The following is a 13,135-nucleotide window of genomic DNA, read 5'->3' on the forward strand; positions in this document are numbered from 1 at the left end:
TTAGAACAAGAGATTATTTAAACACTCTATAAATCTTTGCCAAAGATATAGGTGACTGTTAATAAATGCAAAGGAGGAGCTACAAAATATTAAGCATTGAATATCATTCCTTAATTTATTTTTATACATAGTTTTTAATTAAATATGCTATTATTTTGTCCGCGTCAAATCATGTATTCTCATTTCTTCTGACAGAACTAATTAACTGTACAAGAAAGTTTATGTATCTGTATAAGGTACTCTGTATATGCATTATAAAATTGTTACTTTATCACAATTATTTCACAAGAAATTAATGATAGTACGTGTTTGCTATCTTCTTGTTTGAGGAAGTATTTATGTATCGCGATGTTTATCGAACATTAATACAATAATTTCAATAAATAAAAATCTACTATACTATAGTTTGTGTTGTGCCTAAAATAAGCGAATCTTTTAAATTATGATCTGACACTGTATAATTGGATGTGTTTTTCGTCTTTCTTAATATACATACTAATTTTTCAAAAATATGAGTCGACCCAAACATAGCCATTACACGTGCTGCGTATTTATATAATTGAGGAAATCTACTCTGTTGTAGGCTCTTGTAAAAATCTATTAAATCGACCTTATCTATAAATTTTTGTTTTAAGTTTCTATCGCATCTTAGATCAATAAGTTCTAATTGTAAATAAGATGGTGCTGATTTTATGTCTACAGAAAACGGCAAAGCCACTAAGTCAAAATCTTTTTCTAACGTTGAAACATCTTTAAACCTTAAGGTAAATTCCTTATTAAGATTTTTCAAAACATCTACATATTTATCAAAATTAACCTTAGGACTCACTAATACTAGTTTTGTAAAATGTTCCATAGTTTTTGTTCGTAATTGCTCTATCCACAATTCTAATTTCATTTTAAATGCTTGTATTAAATCAAATAAATCTATAATTGTTTTTCTTTCCTCCTGCAAGGATACATTCAGAGCATTCAGGTGATCAATAATGTCACACATAAAAGCTAAATCAGCAATCCAATAATCACTTTGAAGCTCTGGTACAGGATCACCTACCATATTCATAAGTAAATCAATTTCAGTGAGGAGGTTGTAATATTTATGTAATATTTTCCCACAGCTGAGCCACTTAATATTATTGTGATATGGTAGCTCAATATATTCAGCTTCAAGTTCCTCCAAAAATGATCTAAATTGTGAATTTTGGAGACCATACGTTTGTATAGCATTTGTTGTTTTTACAACAACAGATACAACATTATCAAACTGTATACACTTTGCACACAAATGTTGTACGTGAATTATAGAATGTATAGTAACTACTATTTGAGGAACTGCTAGATTTTGTAATTTTAATTGTAGACAATCAATAAACTCAGTATTAATGTCTACTATGGATGGTGTACCATTGGTGGCAACTGCAACAAGTTTACACCAGTCTAAATTGTTATACTTAATTGATTCTTCTATGCAGGAAAGAATGTCTTCCCCTTTTGCATCATCCTTTACAAAAAAAATGTCTAGTAGTTCCTCTGTAAGTGTAAATGTGTCGTCAATCCCTCGAATAAAAACAGCTAATTGTGAAGCACCAGATGTATCAGTCAACTTATCAAAAGCTAAAGAAAACACAACAAATTTTTTGGCAATTACATTCAATTGTTGCGATGCATTGGTAGCCATTTCATGAATACACTGTTGAATTGTTTGACGGGATAGATTGACCCCTTCAAATTTGTGAACTTCGTCTGGACATAGTTGTTCAGCACTAGCTAACAAACATGTCTTAATAAATTCTCCATCTGAGAATGGACGAACATTTCTTGCTATTTCCAAGGCAATCCTATAACTTGTTTGAATTATTGGTTCTGTATTACCATATTTGCTCTCCTACAATTAAAATATTATCATATAACAATGAAACTTTTAAGTGTTCCTTGTATATAATTGAAGACTGTAACATTATTGTTATAATTCTTACCTCTTCAAGCATATCAGTGTCAATATCTGTTAATTTATACTTTAGCCTTTCGAGTTTTGCAATTCGTTCCTCTGGAGTGTAATGTGCAAAAGCTTTCGCATGGAATGAATTATAGTGTCGTTGAAGATTGTATTTCTTGAACTGATTTGTTGACTTATGACAGAGGAGACACTTCGCCGCTCCTTCGCGTTCAACAAAAAAATATGCTTCTTCCCATGACGGATTAAAATAAACAGTAGAAGACACGGTGTGACGTTTTATTGTGGATGCCATAACTATACAATTAACGATTATTCCGTAATCTGGATGAAAAAGAACACTTTAAAATACATGTTGATAATTAAAATATAAAATTACCCTCGAAATTCGAGCGCGTGCGCGCACGGGAACACGTCAGATAAAACTGTCAACATATGTATAAGTACGTAACATACCGAGAAGACAATACTCTCTGAATATTACATGCGCATAGCACAGAGGATCAGAGAAGAGGATCCTTTATGTATACGTTGGGCACTGTACTATGTTCTTGCGTATATACATAACGTACCGTATTATAGTCAATATAGCATGTAATATCATGTAATATGTAAATACACCGTACTCTTGCACGTTATTGGGCCACAATTTACCAAACAGTCGAGCTCGAAAATTCGAGAGTGAAGGCAGAAATTGCTTTGTTCTTACTGGCTGACGATTTACTGATGAAACCAGTGTAGCCATAAAACAGAATGAGAATAACGGACTTGGGAACAGGCCTTCCAGGCGAGAGGCACCTCTTGGAATAAGCGAGAGTGAGGAAGCTAGATTGGGAAGTAGCACAAGTGAATAGGGGATAGAGATCGTTCTCACTCTCATTACATACCTATCTCGATCCATCACTCTCACTCATTTTAAGAAGCGTCTCTCGTCTAGAAGGCCTATTTAAAAAATACAGTATGTATAAATTTTTGGTATACATATAAGTATTCTCTATGTCCGTGGAATACATCATGAATACATTTACTAAATGTTTCTTTTTGTTACACGCTTATGAAGGCGCACAGTGGAATGAAACATGCCAATATTTATTTGGATATCATCGGCCTTGCCACTAAGGAGACTAAGAAGTTAGACTTTGGGCAGTTTTGAACAAAACTTGAAATCATTAGTTGAATTATAATGATAGTATTGAATGCAATAGATCATTAGTATCATTATTTAAACTTGGAAAAAGACCGGAATTTTGTAACAATTGGTAAAGAATATAAAATTCATGTCTTTATGTTTTCTTATGCTACAATCATTTATTAATGATTTAATGAAGCCATAGTGTAAGGAGAACATTTTTGTTAATATAATGTTATTGAAAAAAGTTTACTATTTATGCCACGATTTAAAGTTAAAGTATACTATATTAAATTGATCCCATGATTAAGTACCCAGATAAGGGTCATAAAATCAATGGCGAACCGAATGCACGTGTGTTTTAACAATAAGAGAAAATAAACAAAAATAAAGGTAAATGATTAGGCGATCGCAGAATACAAAGGGAATGGTCGTATGAATATTAAGTATCCAGATATTGATATAAGCTTGAAAACGCTTTAAAAATAGTCATTATCTTCACATAAATCTGTATAAATTGTATTATTTGAACAATTTATACACTGTGTATACAAATATAAATAGGTTTATGAATCTATAAAACTTTATTTTTGTTGTAATTTATTTTCAGCGAGTTCCGAGCACATGAGCAATTAATCAAATACTCAAGTAATTATAATTTTATTGGTTAATATAAACGTTTAGAGAAAAACTATAATTCGATCAAAACACACGTCCGCACCACATGGCCGAATGTCCGCAACAGACAGAGCACACTCAACGGAATCAACAAAGGAAGGTCGCACACGATCGTGCCCATCGCGCGCATATACAAAATACGATCGCGCATTGACTCTCGGATCATATTGATTTCTCACAATTTTTTTATATTTATAATAAATTTTATACATAAAATTATTAAGAGTAAAATTCACCACCAGATTTTTACACATAAAGTTATAAAATAATAATTGTTTCACAATTTTGTGTTGTCTTTAGTAATTTTTCGTACTGGTTCCTTAAAAATATCAATATTGCTTTATGAAAGATATTTAAAGTGCAATGTGTTATAATGCTGAAATAATAATTTTATAATTTACATTAATAGAGAAATTATAGTCCTGGAAAAATATTTATAATACTGCAATAATTTTCATCATAAAGATACTGACTTAATAAGAATAGTCATTTATAGCAACTCATAGTCACAGACATGGAAGTATTATCACTTCAGCAGTGCGGTTTCGGACACTACTGCGTTAATTTGTCAACTAGCTCTCTATAAAAATTTATTTCGTTCTCCTTATAACTTTTTCATTGTACAAACGTATTATTAATTACATTCTGTAAAAATGCGTTGAAGGGACCAACCTCTCATATCCTTGACTTTTATATATGTATTGTTAAGATAATTCTGCTAAATGACCTCCACATAGTATTTTCTACTCTAATTATAGCAAAAGCATAATTTAGATGTTAAGTGAATATAAGTATAATTTCACTAATCTAAGCCCAGCCGAGTATCGAGATAATAAGTTCTACTTATAAATATTATTTTGTTAATAACATTTTAAAAAACAGCAAAAGTCGGCTAAATCTTTCTGGTGGTCATCTAGAAGTGTGTTCTTGACAACATACATATGTGAAGGTCGTGATCAGTGAATGTACGTCGATTCCTTAAACAGCACTTTTATCAAATACGTACATAGATTTTCATGTATTACGAGACAATGTAATAGTGTAAAAACATATCGGAATTTCCTAAACAAATTTGTAAGTGCCAATGTTATTCTTTCTTATATCGAACCAGTTTTGAGAAATAATAAAAACTTACCTACTTACAACACACTGATGTAACTTCGTTTATTATCGTTATAATAACTAACAATAAGAAAGTTTACATAGCCACTTAAGTATTTATGTACTATTACAGGATTGAATAAACCAAGTGACTCTGCAGTTCAAAGGAGTCTCACAAGTCGCACATCTGTGATTACAAGTCATTAATTTCAAATTACATGAAACAGTTGATTTAAAGCTTGTTTTCATTTAGAATTTTCTTTTTTAATTATATTTTAACTGTTCCTTGTAATTAAATATGTAATAATTTTGTATCTGCTTATTTTGAGATCATTAATATATGTAAGTTAATTACTTAGCCTTTGTGTAAAGTGCATAAAGAAATAAAAATTTTATTTAAGAACTTAAAAATATGATATTTTCTTATACTGTTCATTAATAAAATACGTATAAAACTATTAGTGTAAATATTAAAATTGAAATTTTGTCGTATTAATATATATATAATTGTGTTGCATATTGTGAATGCATATGCATTATTAAAACTATGCCCAATTTTTGTGTCACTACCATATGTACACATACTTTATAATTACAATAGTTACTGTTTTCTCAACAAATCAATTACACTTAATAATAACTTAATCTTAAGAATTATCAGACAATATATATTGAATTACTGTAAAAAGTATATGAAAAAATTATATTTAATAACCATTACAAAACTGCTTAAACGCATTTGTTTTGCTACTGTTTATATCTTATTCAAGAATGAAAATCGTTTTATTATGAATTTGTGAGAAATTAGCACTCAAGTTCTACTTAGATTTATCACTTGATCTTATGCATTGTTACCAAACATATTCCATGACACCAATGCGCTGATATTTGATCTGATTAGAAGTTATCACAAGAAAAACAACCCTACATGTTTCTTAACATTGTTTTTCAAACATTAGCTAAGTGAAAGCTTTTAATGTCCCCGGTATACAATCATATACATAAAGCTATTATTCCAATAAGTTTTTAAAGATAATGGTCTAAACATAAGTTTAACTTTATTTAGTTAAGAGAATAAATTAATAATATATGTGCGCAGTTGACCTTAAATTATTCACATTTCTGCAGTTTCGGTACTTTTTTGTAAATGTAATTCTATATTACTTAACACAGAGGAACTCTTTTGTATGAAATATGAATAGCATTTATGCGGATTATGTTAGAAAAAGATGGTTACCGGTTACGGGAACTACTTACTAATTACTAACACAACAGTTTTATGTTGAAAATATGAATATTATATTAAATACCTTGAATATTTCACGAAAAAAATCTAATATGAAAACTACTGCATATAAATATATACGAAAAAATTGATATCGTTAATAACATCAAATATGTCCCTATCAGTGGTTAAGCATGATAATGTTAACTGTATGGAATGTTAAAAAAGGAGTAACATATTTTAAATTCGAATAAATATAGCAGTGGGGTGGTGACGCAAGCGCAAAGCCTCTATTTGAGGTTCAAAATTGTAATGTTTTCCCAGCAGGTCTTAACAATAAGACAACGGATCTATTTTCTACGGACTTTTTTTAAAGAAAAAACAGAAACAAAAGACCACGTTTGGGAGCACATTGAAAATGCATCAACCGCTATTTTTGCGTTAGAAGGCATATTAAAAAGAGTTCGACGAAAGGACCCCTACATTCTTGATAAAAGAACAAATCTTGAACGTTTATTCTATGAGAGCAATTAATAAAGCTCATTAAACACTTATAATTTTTCTATAAAACAATAGGAGTGTCTCCTAATTGATACGAAGGCAAAACATCTTGCGAAATTGGAACCACAGTCCTCCCCGTAAAATGCGGAAGTTAAGAACATCGACTAAAAATCTAAAGTACATTTTAATTTTTCGAATGTATGTGCATACATAATTTATATGTACATGTGTATACATATATACATATTATGTAATTATATTATTTACACATTTATTATATTACATTATATTATATTTATGTTATTTGTACAGAATGTTTCAAAAGATGTAGCACCTTTTAAAGGGCGATTTTTCTAACTTAGTATGTATCTAGCTGCACGAATCGATAGAATGAAGGTACGAAATTATTGAAGAAAACGATCTATGTATGATTAAATCCGCACTATTCGAGGGAACACTGTACATCATGGAAAATCGTACTCTTCAACGCCAAAAGTTGTTGAAAATTATCTTTCATTGAAAATGTTGACTTCTATGCAATGGCAAGGACATTCAAGTTTTGTAAGAAGCGGTATCTTATTAAAACTGTAAAAAAGATTCAAAGCAAACAATATTAAGTTACTCCATTTATACGTAGAATAATTGAAGTTATTGCAGTTTAATATCGTCATCAGAGCTACTATGCTATAGTTCATTATAAATAATATTTTTTTGTTACTATCCGAAGATTTGTTCTTATTGTTTTAGAGTTGCCTGTATTTGTACAAAGTATATCATAACTTATAATGAGATGCAGGGAACAAACTAAAAAAAAGAAGAAAGGAGCTAAAATAATAGAACAGATTGAAACAGTACCAAGGAAGATAGAGTCTTTGTTTGAGGATATAATCTTTATATCATGTAATCCAAATCCAAAGAAGAAGATTGTTAAGAATAGGTAGAAATAAAACAAGTATTATTGGTTACAAAAAGTATTTAAAAACCATGAACGAAAACTCACCATACAGAACCACCAAATACTTGCAAGTTGAGAGTGATGATGAGGATGATGAAAACTGATGTTGAAACCAGTGAGCTCTAAAACGACTTATGAAGATCCAGGATAAAGAAGCCCCAGGATACCGAAAACAATCAAGCCATCAAAATCAGGCAGTAATATTGTCTATCTTAACATGCTTTTAAAATTAAAAAGAGACTCGGGATGATCCTGAAATGAAATCATCATATAATGACGAAGTGATGCAGGAAACGTATAGATATTTACGCCGAGAATAACAGGGTAGTATGCGTCAGCAAGATATTTCTATAATATAGAAATGTATTCACAATGTAGTATCAATGTATTCTAGTTTACAGAAAATAAATTGATCAATGTATATGGTTTGTAAAATATTATATAATTTTTCTATAAGCTGCTATAAAATATTTATAAATGTATTGATAATCTTTTCTAACTATTTCAACTTTTTCATTGTTATACATTTTATTCATGTTTGCAGAAAAAATGTGTTACTAAATTCCTGTAAAGAACCACATACAAAATACTCATTCAATTATCCATGACCAATAAATAATTTTTGTATCTACTCATCTTTCAAAACTACATCTTTGGATTTAGTCCATATTGGCACCATGTTAAATCAGGAAGAAATCTAAATTATAATATCAAAACTCCTGAAAGAGATCATATACACCAGTATACACTCAAATATGTAAGTACAACGTGTTGATAACTAAATATCCTGTTTTAGCATGTAGCATTTTAGTTAGTTGATCTTCCTCTACATTTTAATTTAAAAAATGTATACATCTTAAGTGTCCAATATATTCAGGTATTCATAATACAATGTATTTCCTACTGTCTTATGATGTTAACTACTACAAAAATAAATCATCTAAGTACTGGATTTGTTCTTGTTACCAAAAGGCAGAAAATATTGATATCTCTGCATCCTGTGTAAAAGATTTTCCTTCCTCATTGTAACATATGTTGTGGCAGGGTAAATAAATAAAGTAGACCCAACTGAGCAATCAACACAGTGCATTAACTGTTGCTTCTCAAAGTTGGTACAATGTAAAAAATACTATTCAGAGAAATAATAGCAAGTTATCACAGCTATTACAAACTTGCTCCTTGCAAACCACACAATGAAAAAAAACAATGTAAAAGTATAAAGTCAGCAGAAACATTTTTCTCACATTTAAGAATAACAAATTTCCAAATGATGAAAAGGAGGGCAACTAACACGTATAAAAATTCAACCAAGATGACATACACAATATTCTCGAACGCAACTAGAACGAAAACCTAGTCCCAACATAATGTATAATCCCATCACCCCAAATTGTAACCCTTGGAGTACCAACAACTTATTGACAAGAGCATGCTATAATATAGCTTAAATAGTTTGAAAGCAATTATGTCAAACTAATCTTAGATTAACATACATGAGTATTATGAGAAGAACTTGGTTTATCACATTCGTGGATCAGTAAGCCAAAATATAAATTTTAAAAACTACAAAAAATGCCTAGTCAAGTACCTATTTAAACTTGGTCTAGATGTGTGCTATACAGAAGCATTAATACCATATATCTGGCATATTATATCTCACATAATAACCTTATACTAAGGCCCACTCTCTCTCAATCAAGTACAATAAAATTTTAACTAAAGCACACTATTAGAAATTAATGCTAATATGTACAGCCAAAGCAAGTACAGTAATTAATCGATTGAATACTTTAGTAAAGTATTTTGCACATGGTCCTTTCATAACACTGATTACTTCATTCAACAATTTTTCTAATTAATAATGTTTGTATGGAAGTTAAAGCAATAACCTGCCCCCCCCCCCCCAAAAAAAGCAATTCTTCACTTTCTAAAAGCAGCAACTATGCAATAATTTAGTTTTTATTCTGTAATAATTACCAGAAGTAGTTTTGATTGATACTAGAACTTAAATTTGCAAGTTCCTCTGTGTAAGTAACATTTAACACTCTTTCGAATTATTTTATATTTGTTTCAATATTTTATTTTTCACAAATAAAGTAACAAAATGATATTAAATTATGTTTAAGCAGATTGGTAAATATTTAAAAATTCATTTAATTTATCATTCAATTTATTTCTAAATCAAGGCTATGTGAAGTTAAAAATATATTTGTATAAACAAAAATCAGTAGATAATAAGTTCTTTGTTCATACACTAGATATTATATATCACTAATTTTAACAAATAGTTTTCTAGTGTTTTCGAAAGACATGGCACTATATACATATGTCTGAACAACTTTATGCTATTTGAAATGTTTACCAGGAAATTTTAATAATACTTACTCTTGTTTCTAAATATTTTAAGACTTCAAATTCTAGATATTAAAAAAGTAATAATAAATAGGAACATAATTAAATAAACCATACGTCCATTTAAAACAATATGATAAACTACAATCACAAATTATTAAATTTGTTTCACAGTAGTGACTTTACACCATTGTCAAAAAAGTTACACCATATATTTTAATCTGACGAGATGCAGCTCGTTAGATAAATTTCCGAAGAATTTCTATATAATACGAGATCTATTTTTTTACATTTGTTTCATTTTTTACATTTGTTCTTTTTCTCAACAATAGTTTCAAAAAGTGTAAGAAATGTTAATGTACTAGGAATCATGTACATTCACATACACTGTATCATAAAATTTAGATTATAGAAATTCTGCTTTCTAATTTCTCTACTAAATATACAAAAATGTTGAATTTGCAACATTGCAAATAAAATTCATTTAATAGAATTATATTGTGTACCTTTGATTTTTACAAATTTATTAATTAATTTTTAATTAATAATTTCATTGAGACTGGTACTTTGTAATGCCAATATTAAAATACCAACATGAAATAATAAGGAAAACTTACAGAAAGATTGATTACGTCCTCATTGTTAGAAAAATTTAAATAATTTTGTTTGGAATTTAAATGAAAGTTAATAATACCTTATCACAATGAAAATTGAAAACGTCAATATTAAGCTTTATCAATAGAAACATCTTTTATGATATCATCTTTACTGATATTTTGATTCATTTGATCATTTTCATATTCCACAAAATCATCAAACAAACTTGGCCATGCTTCCGCATCATCATAGGCACCAAGATCATCACCAATGCTTTCAGCAAAATTCAAAAACATATTCCATGTATCTCTGGGTATGCCTCTAACATGATGGCACTCAAGAAATTTCAACCATCTGGATAAAAGTGGCGGTTCACGTAATGTAAAGACAAGCTTCCATAGAACAATTGCCATGTCAGCTGGTAATATTCTCTGACCAGAATTAATGTCTAAACCAAATCGGAACGTAAATCGATAGAGATCTTTGAATAAATCACTATTTACTGACAAGTCTTGAACAATTTCTGGTAGTCTTGCTTGTATACTACGTATACTGTCTACTTTCATTGCTTTTAAACCTGTCACAAATTCTTGACGTGTAAATTGGCACATTTGTTCAGCATTTAGTTTCCAAGCAAGCACAAGTACTTGAAACTCATCCGGCGACAGTTGTAAATCATTGCAAAGTCTTTCTATTCCATCTGCTAGAATTACATCTTCATGTGGATCCTATCAATCAAATTTGCAAAACAAAAATTATTTTCCGAATAAGAATTTTTGATTTAAATTGTAAATTTAGTATCAGATATGCAATGAATACAATAGCTGAGTCAAATTCTGACAACCAAGATAATAAAACAAAAATTAATAAAACGAACTAAAAATTTCAATTTCAAATTTACCTTATATTGGTCAAATAAAGCATTTAACTTATTCTCCGATTCTCTTTGCTGTTTTGATTCACTTGTCACATTTTGCCCAGACGATTGTCCAGATTTACTCAGTGGTGGTAAACGTGTATAAAATCCTCTCGACAAACGTAAATTATTTTGTACACTAGGCACAGACCCACAGTTATCAGACCCTACATTATTGAATGTTGATAACGTAGTGATTGATTTTCTGTTTCCATTTATATGTGGTTCAGGTACCAAAGGCCCAGATTGTTGGCAAGAATTTGGGAACAAGCCCCTAAGTTCCATTGTTTCTACAACCACATCAACTATAATCACTTCTATGTAAAGATAACTTCTGTATAAATACAAACTAATTTTCATAGAATATTTTGTTAATGTGGTAGGTAATGAAATTAACAGTATAATTAAAACCAGAACATGTTCTTTCTTAATAATGAAACTATAGTAGTAAAATAATAATAGTAAACTTGATAGTAATATTATATAAATCTTAGAACTGTTATACCAATATATGTCACTTTTATATGTGTATTATTAACATTCATCATAACATCTTCAAATGAATCTCAAGAAAAAATATATTTTCTATCATTAAAACATTGAACTTGTTAAAAAATTATAAGAAAATATAAAAAACATAAAACTCATTGAAAATATGGTTAATTCGTTACAAATAAATATTAACAAAAGTTATTTTATTAATTACCGTCTTTTTGTTCCAATGACAAAGATTGATCAGTGGTGGCTGGTGGAAAAGGCACCTTAAAGCATGAAAAACAGTTTCCCATTGATGCTGTCCGTACTTAACATCAAAGGCAAGTATGTTACGCATCAGTAGTTCAGTCTTACATTGGCAGTCTTGATCAAAATCTAGACAGTAAAATATTTGTTTATTGGGTAAAATACTTTTATACACCTGCATTATATAATAATTAGTGCTAGTAGCTCTGAGGTCATATACAATATTTACAATATTATTATTTTGAAAAATTGGTATTGAATACATTTACCAAGCAAGTGTACCACTGTTCACTTTTCTAATCATTAATGTTCATACTTTTATTTATACCTATAATCATAATAAATTTATCTAAAATTTCAATTCATTGTAGATTTTATTTTATTTTATAAAATAGTAGTCTTTCAAAGGTAATAAACAAAACCTAAAAACATTGTTTTACAAGTATCCTTATAAACAATGCGAAAACATGTAAATACTGTTACATCAATTAAGAACTAAAATATAAGAAATATAACAAGATTTCAAAAGGGAAGAGAAAGCTACACTTTAGAAGTAACATTTACAAAGTAATTTGTATTAGCAAAAACTGTAACAAACACCTGTTGAAGAACATTAATATGTGATTAAAAGTACACAAAATTAAATAAAAAATATAGAAATAATGGCACTGATGTCATGAAGTTAAGTACTTCATACAGTATAGATGCGTGAATAGATAAAAAACAAAGAGTTTCAAGCAAAGGTTTTCAAAGAGTTCAAGGTGTCATCGGAAATGATAAACATGCAATAGATAAAGATATATATTAAATGGATTCTTTACCTTATTGTTAAGGAGGATTTTCGGTCTACCTGGGTCACGATAACCCCAGTAAGGACCCCCCGCAAAATATCTCGCTGTGACCACATTCATAAATTTTCATTTATTGGAGATATTCAAACTTGAATTCGCTGCAATCAGAGTGTACTAAGATGCGTTAATCCCAGC

General features: G+C 29.4%; 2 protein-coding genes across 6 annotated transcripts; both read right to left on the reverse strand.

Annotated features, from left to right (window-relative positions):
- Positions 1 to 3,580, reverse strand: LOC144470435 (general transcription factor II-I repeat domain-containing protein 2-like). Of its 4 annotated transcripts, XM_078181544.1 has the most exons (4): positions 2,527 to 2,654; positions 2,334 to 2,379; positions 1,977 to 2,251; positions 1 to 1,885 (listed from the first exon to the last, which is right to left on the reverse strand). In XM_078181544.1, exons 3-4 carry the CDS (start codon positions 2,247 to 2,249, stop codon positions 395 to 397), a joined length of 1,764 nt encoding a protein of 587 aa, XP_078037670.1. In that variant the 5' UTR covers positions 2,250 to 2,251; positions 2,334 to 2,379; positions 2,527 to 2,654; the 3' UTR covers positions 1 to 394. The 4 variants fall into 4 exon arrangements, with proteins under 4 accessions (XP_078037670.1, XP_078037669.1, XP_078037671.1 ...); XM_078181543.1 differs by adding an exon at positions 3,398 to 3,580 and having other exon boundaries at positions 1,977 to 2,677; XM_078181545.1 differs by lacking the exons at positions 2,334 to 2,379; positions 2,527 to 2,654 and adding an exon at positions 2,664 to 2,728 and having other exon boundaries at positions 1,977 to 2,278.
- Positions 3,581 to 5,551: 1,971 nt separating this feature from the next.
- On the reverse strand, positions 5,552 to 13,128 carry Sccro3 (defective in cullin neddylation 1 domain containing SCCRO3). Of its 2 annotated transcripts, none has more exons than XM_078181548.1 (4): positions 12,971 to 13,128; positions 12,115 to 12,278; positions 11,394 to 11,698; positions 5,552 to 11,220 (listed from the first exon to the last, which is right to left on the reverse strand). In XM_078181548.1, exons 2-4 carry the CDS (start codon positions 12,194 to 12,196, stop codon positions 10,621 to 10,623), a joined length of 987 nt encoding a protein of 328 aa, XP_078037674.1. In that variant the 5' UTR covers positions 12,197 to 12,278; positions 12,971 to 13,128; the 3' UTR covers positions 5,552 to 10,620. The 2 variants fall into 2 exon arrangements, with proteins under 2 accessions (XP_078037674.1, XP_078037672.1); XM_078181546.1 differs by having other exon boundaries at positions 11,394 to 11,713.
- Positions 13,129 to 13,135: the final 7 nt, after the last annotated feature.

Source organism: Augochlora pura, chromosome 5 (assembly GCF_028453695.1).
Source record: "Augochlora pura isolate Apur16 chromosome 5, APUR_v2.2.1, whole genome shotgun sequence".
NCBI classification, from domain to species: Eukaryota; Metazoa; Arthropoda; class Insecta; order Hymenoptera; family Halictidae; genus Augochlora; species Augochlora pura.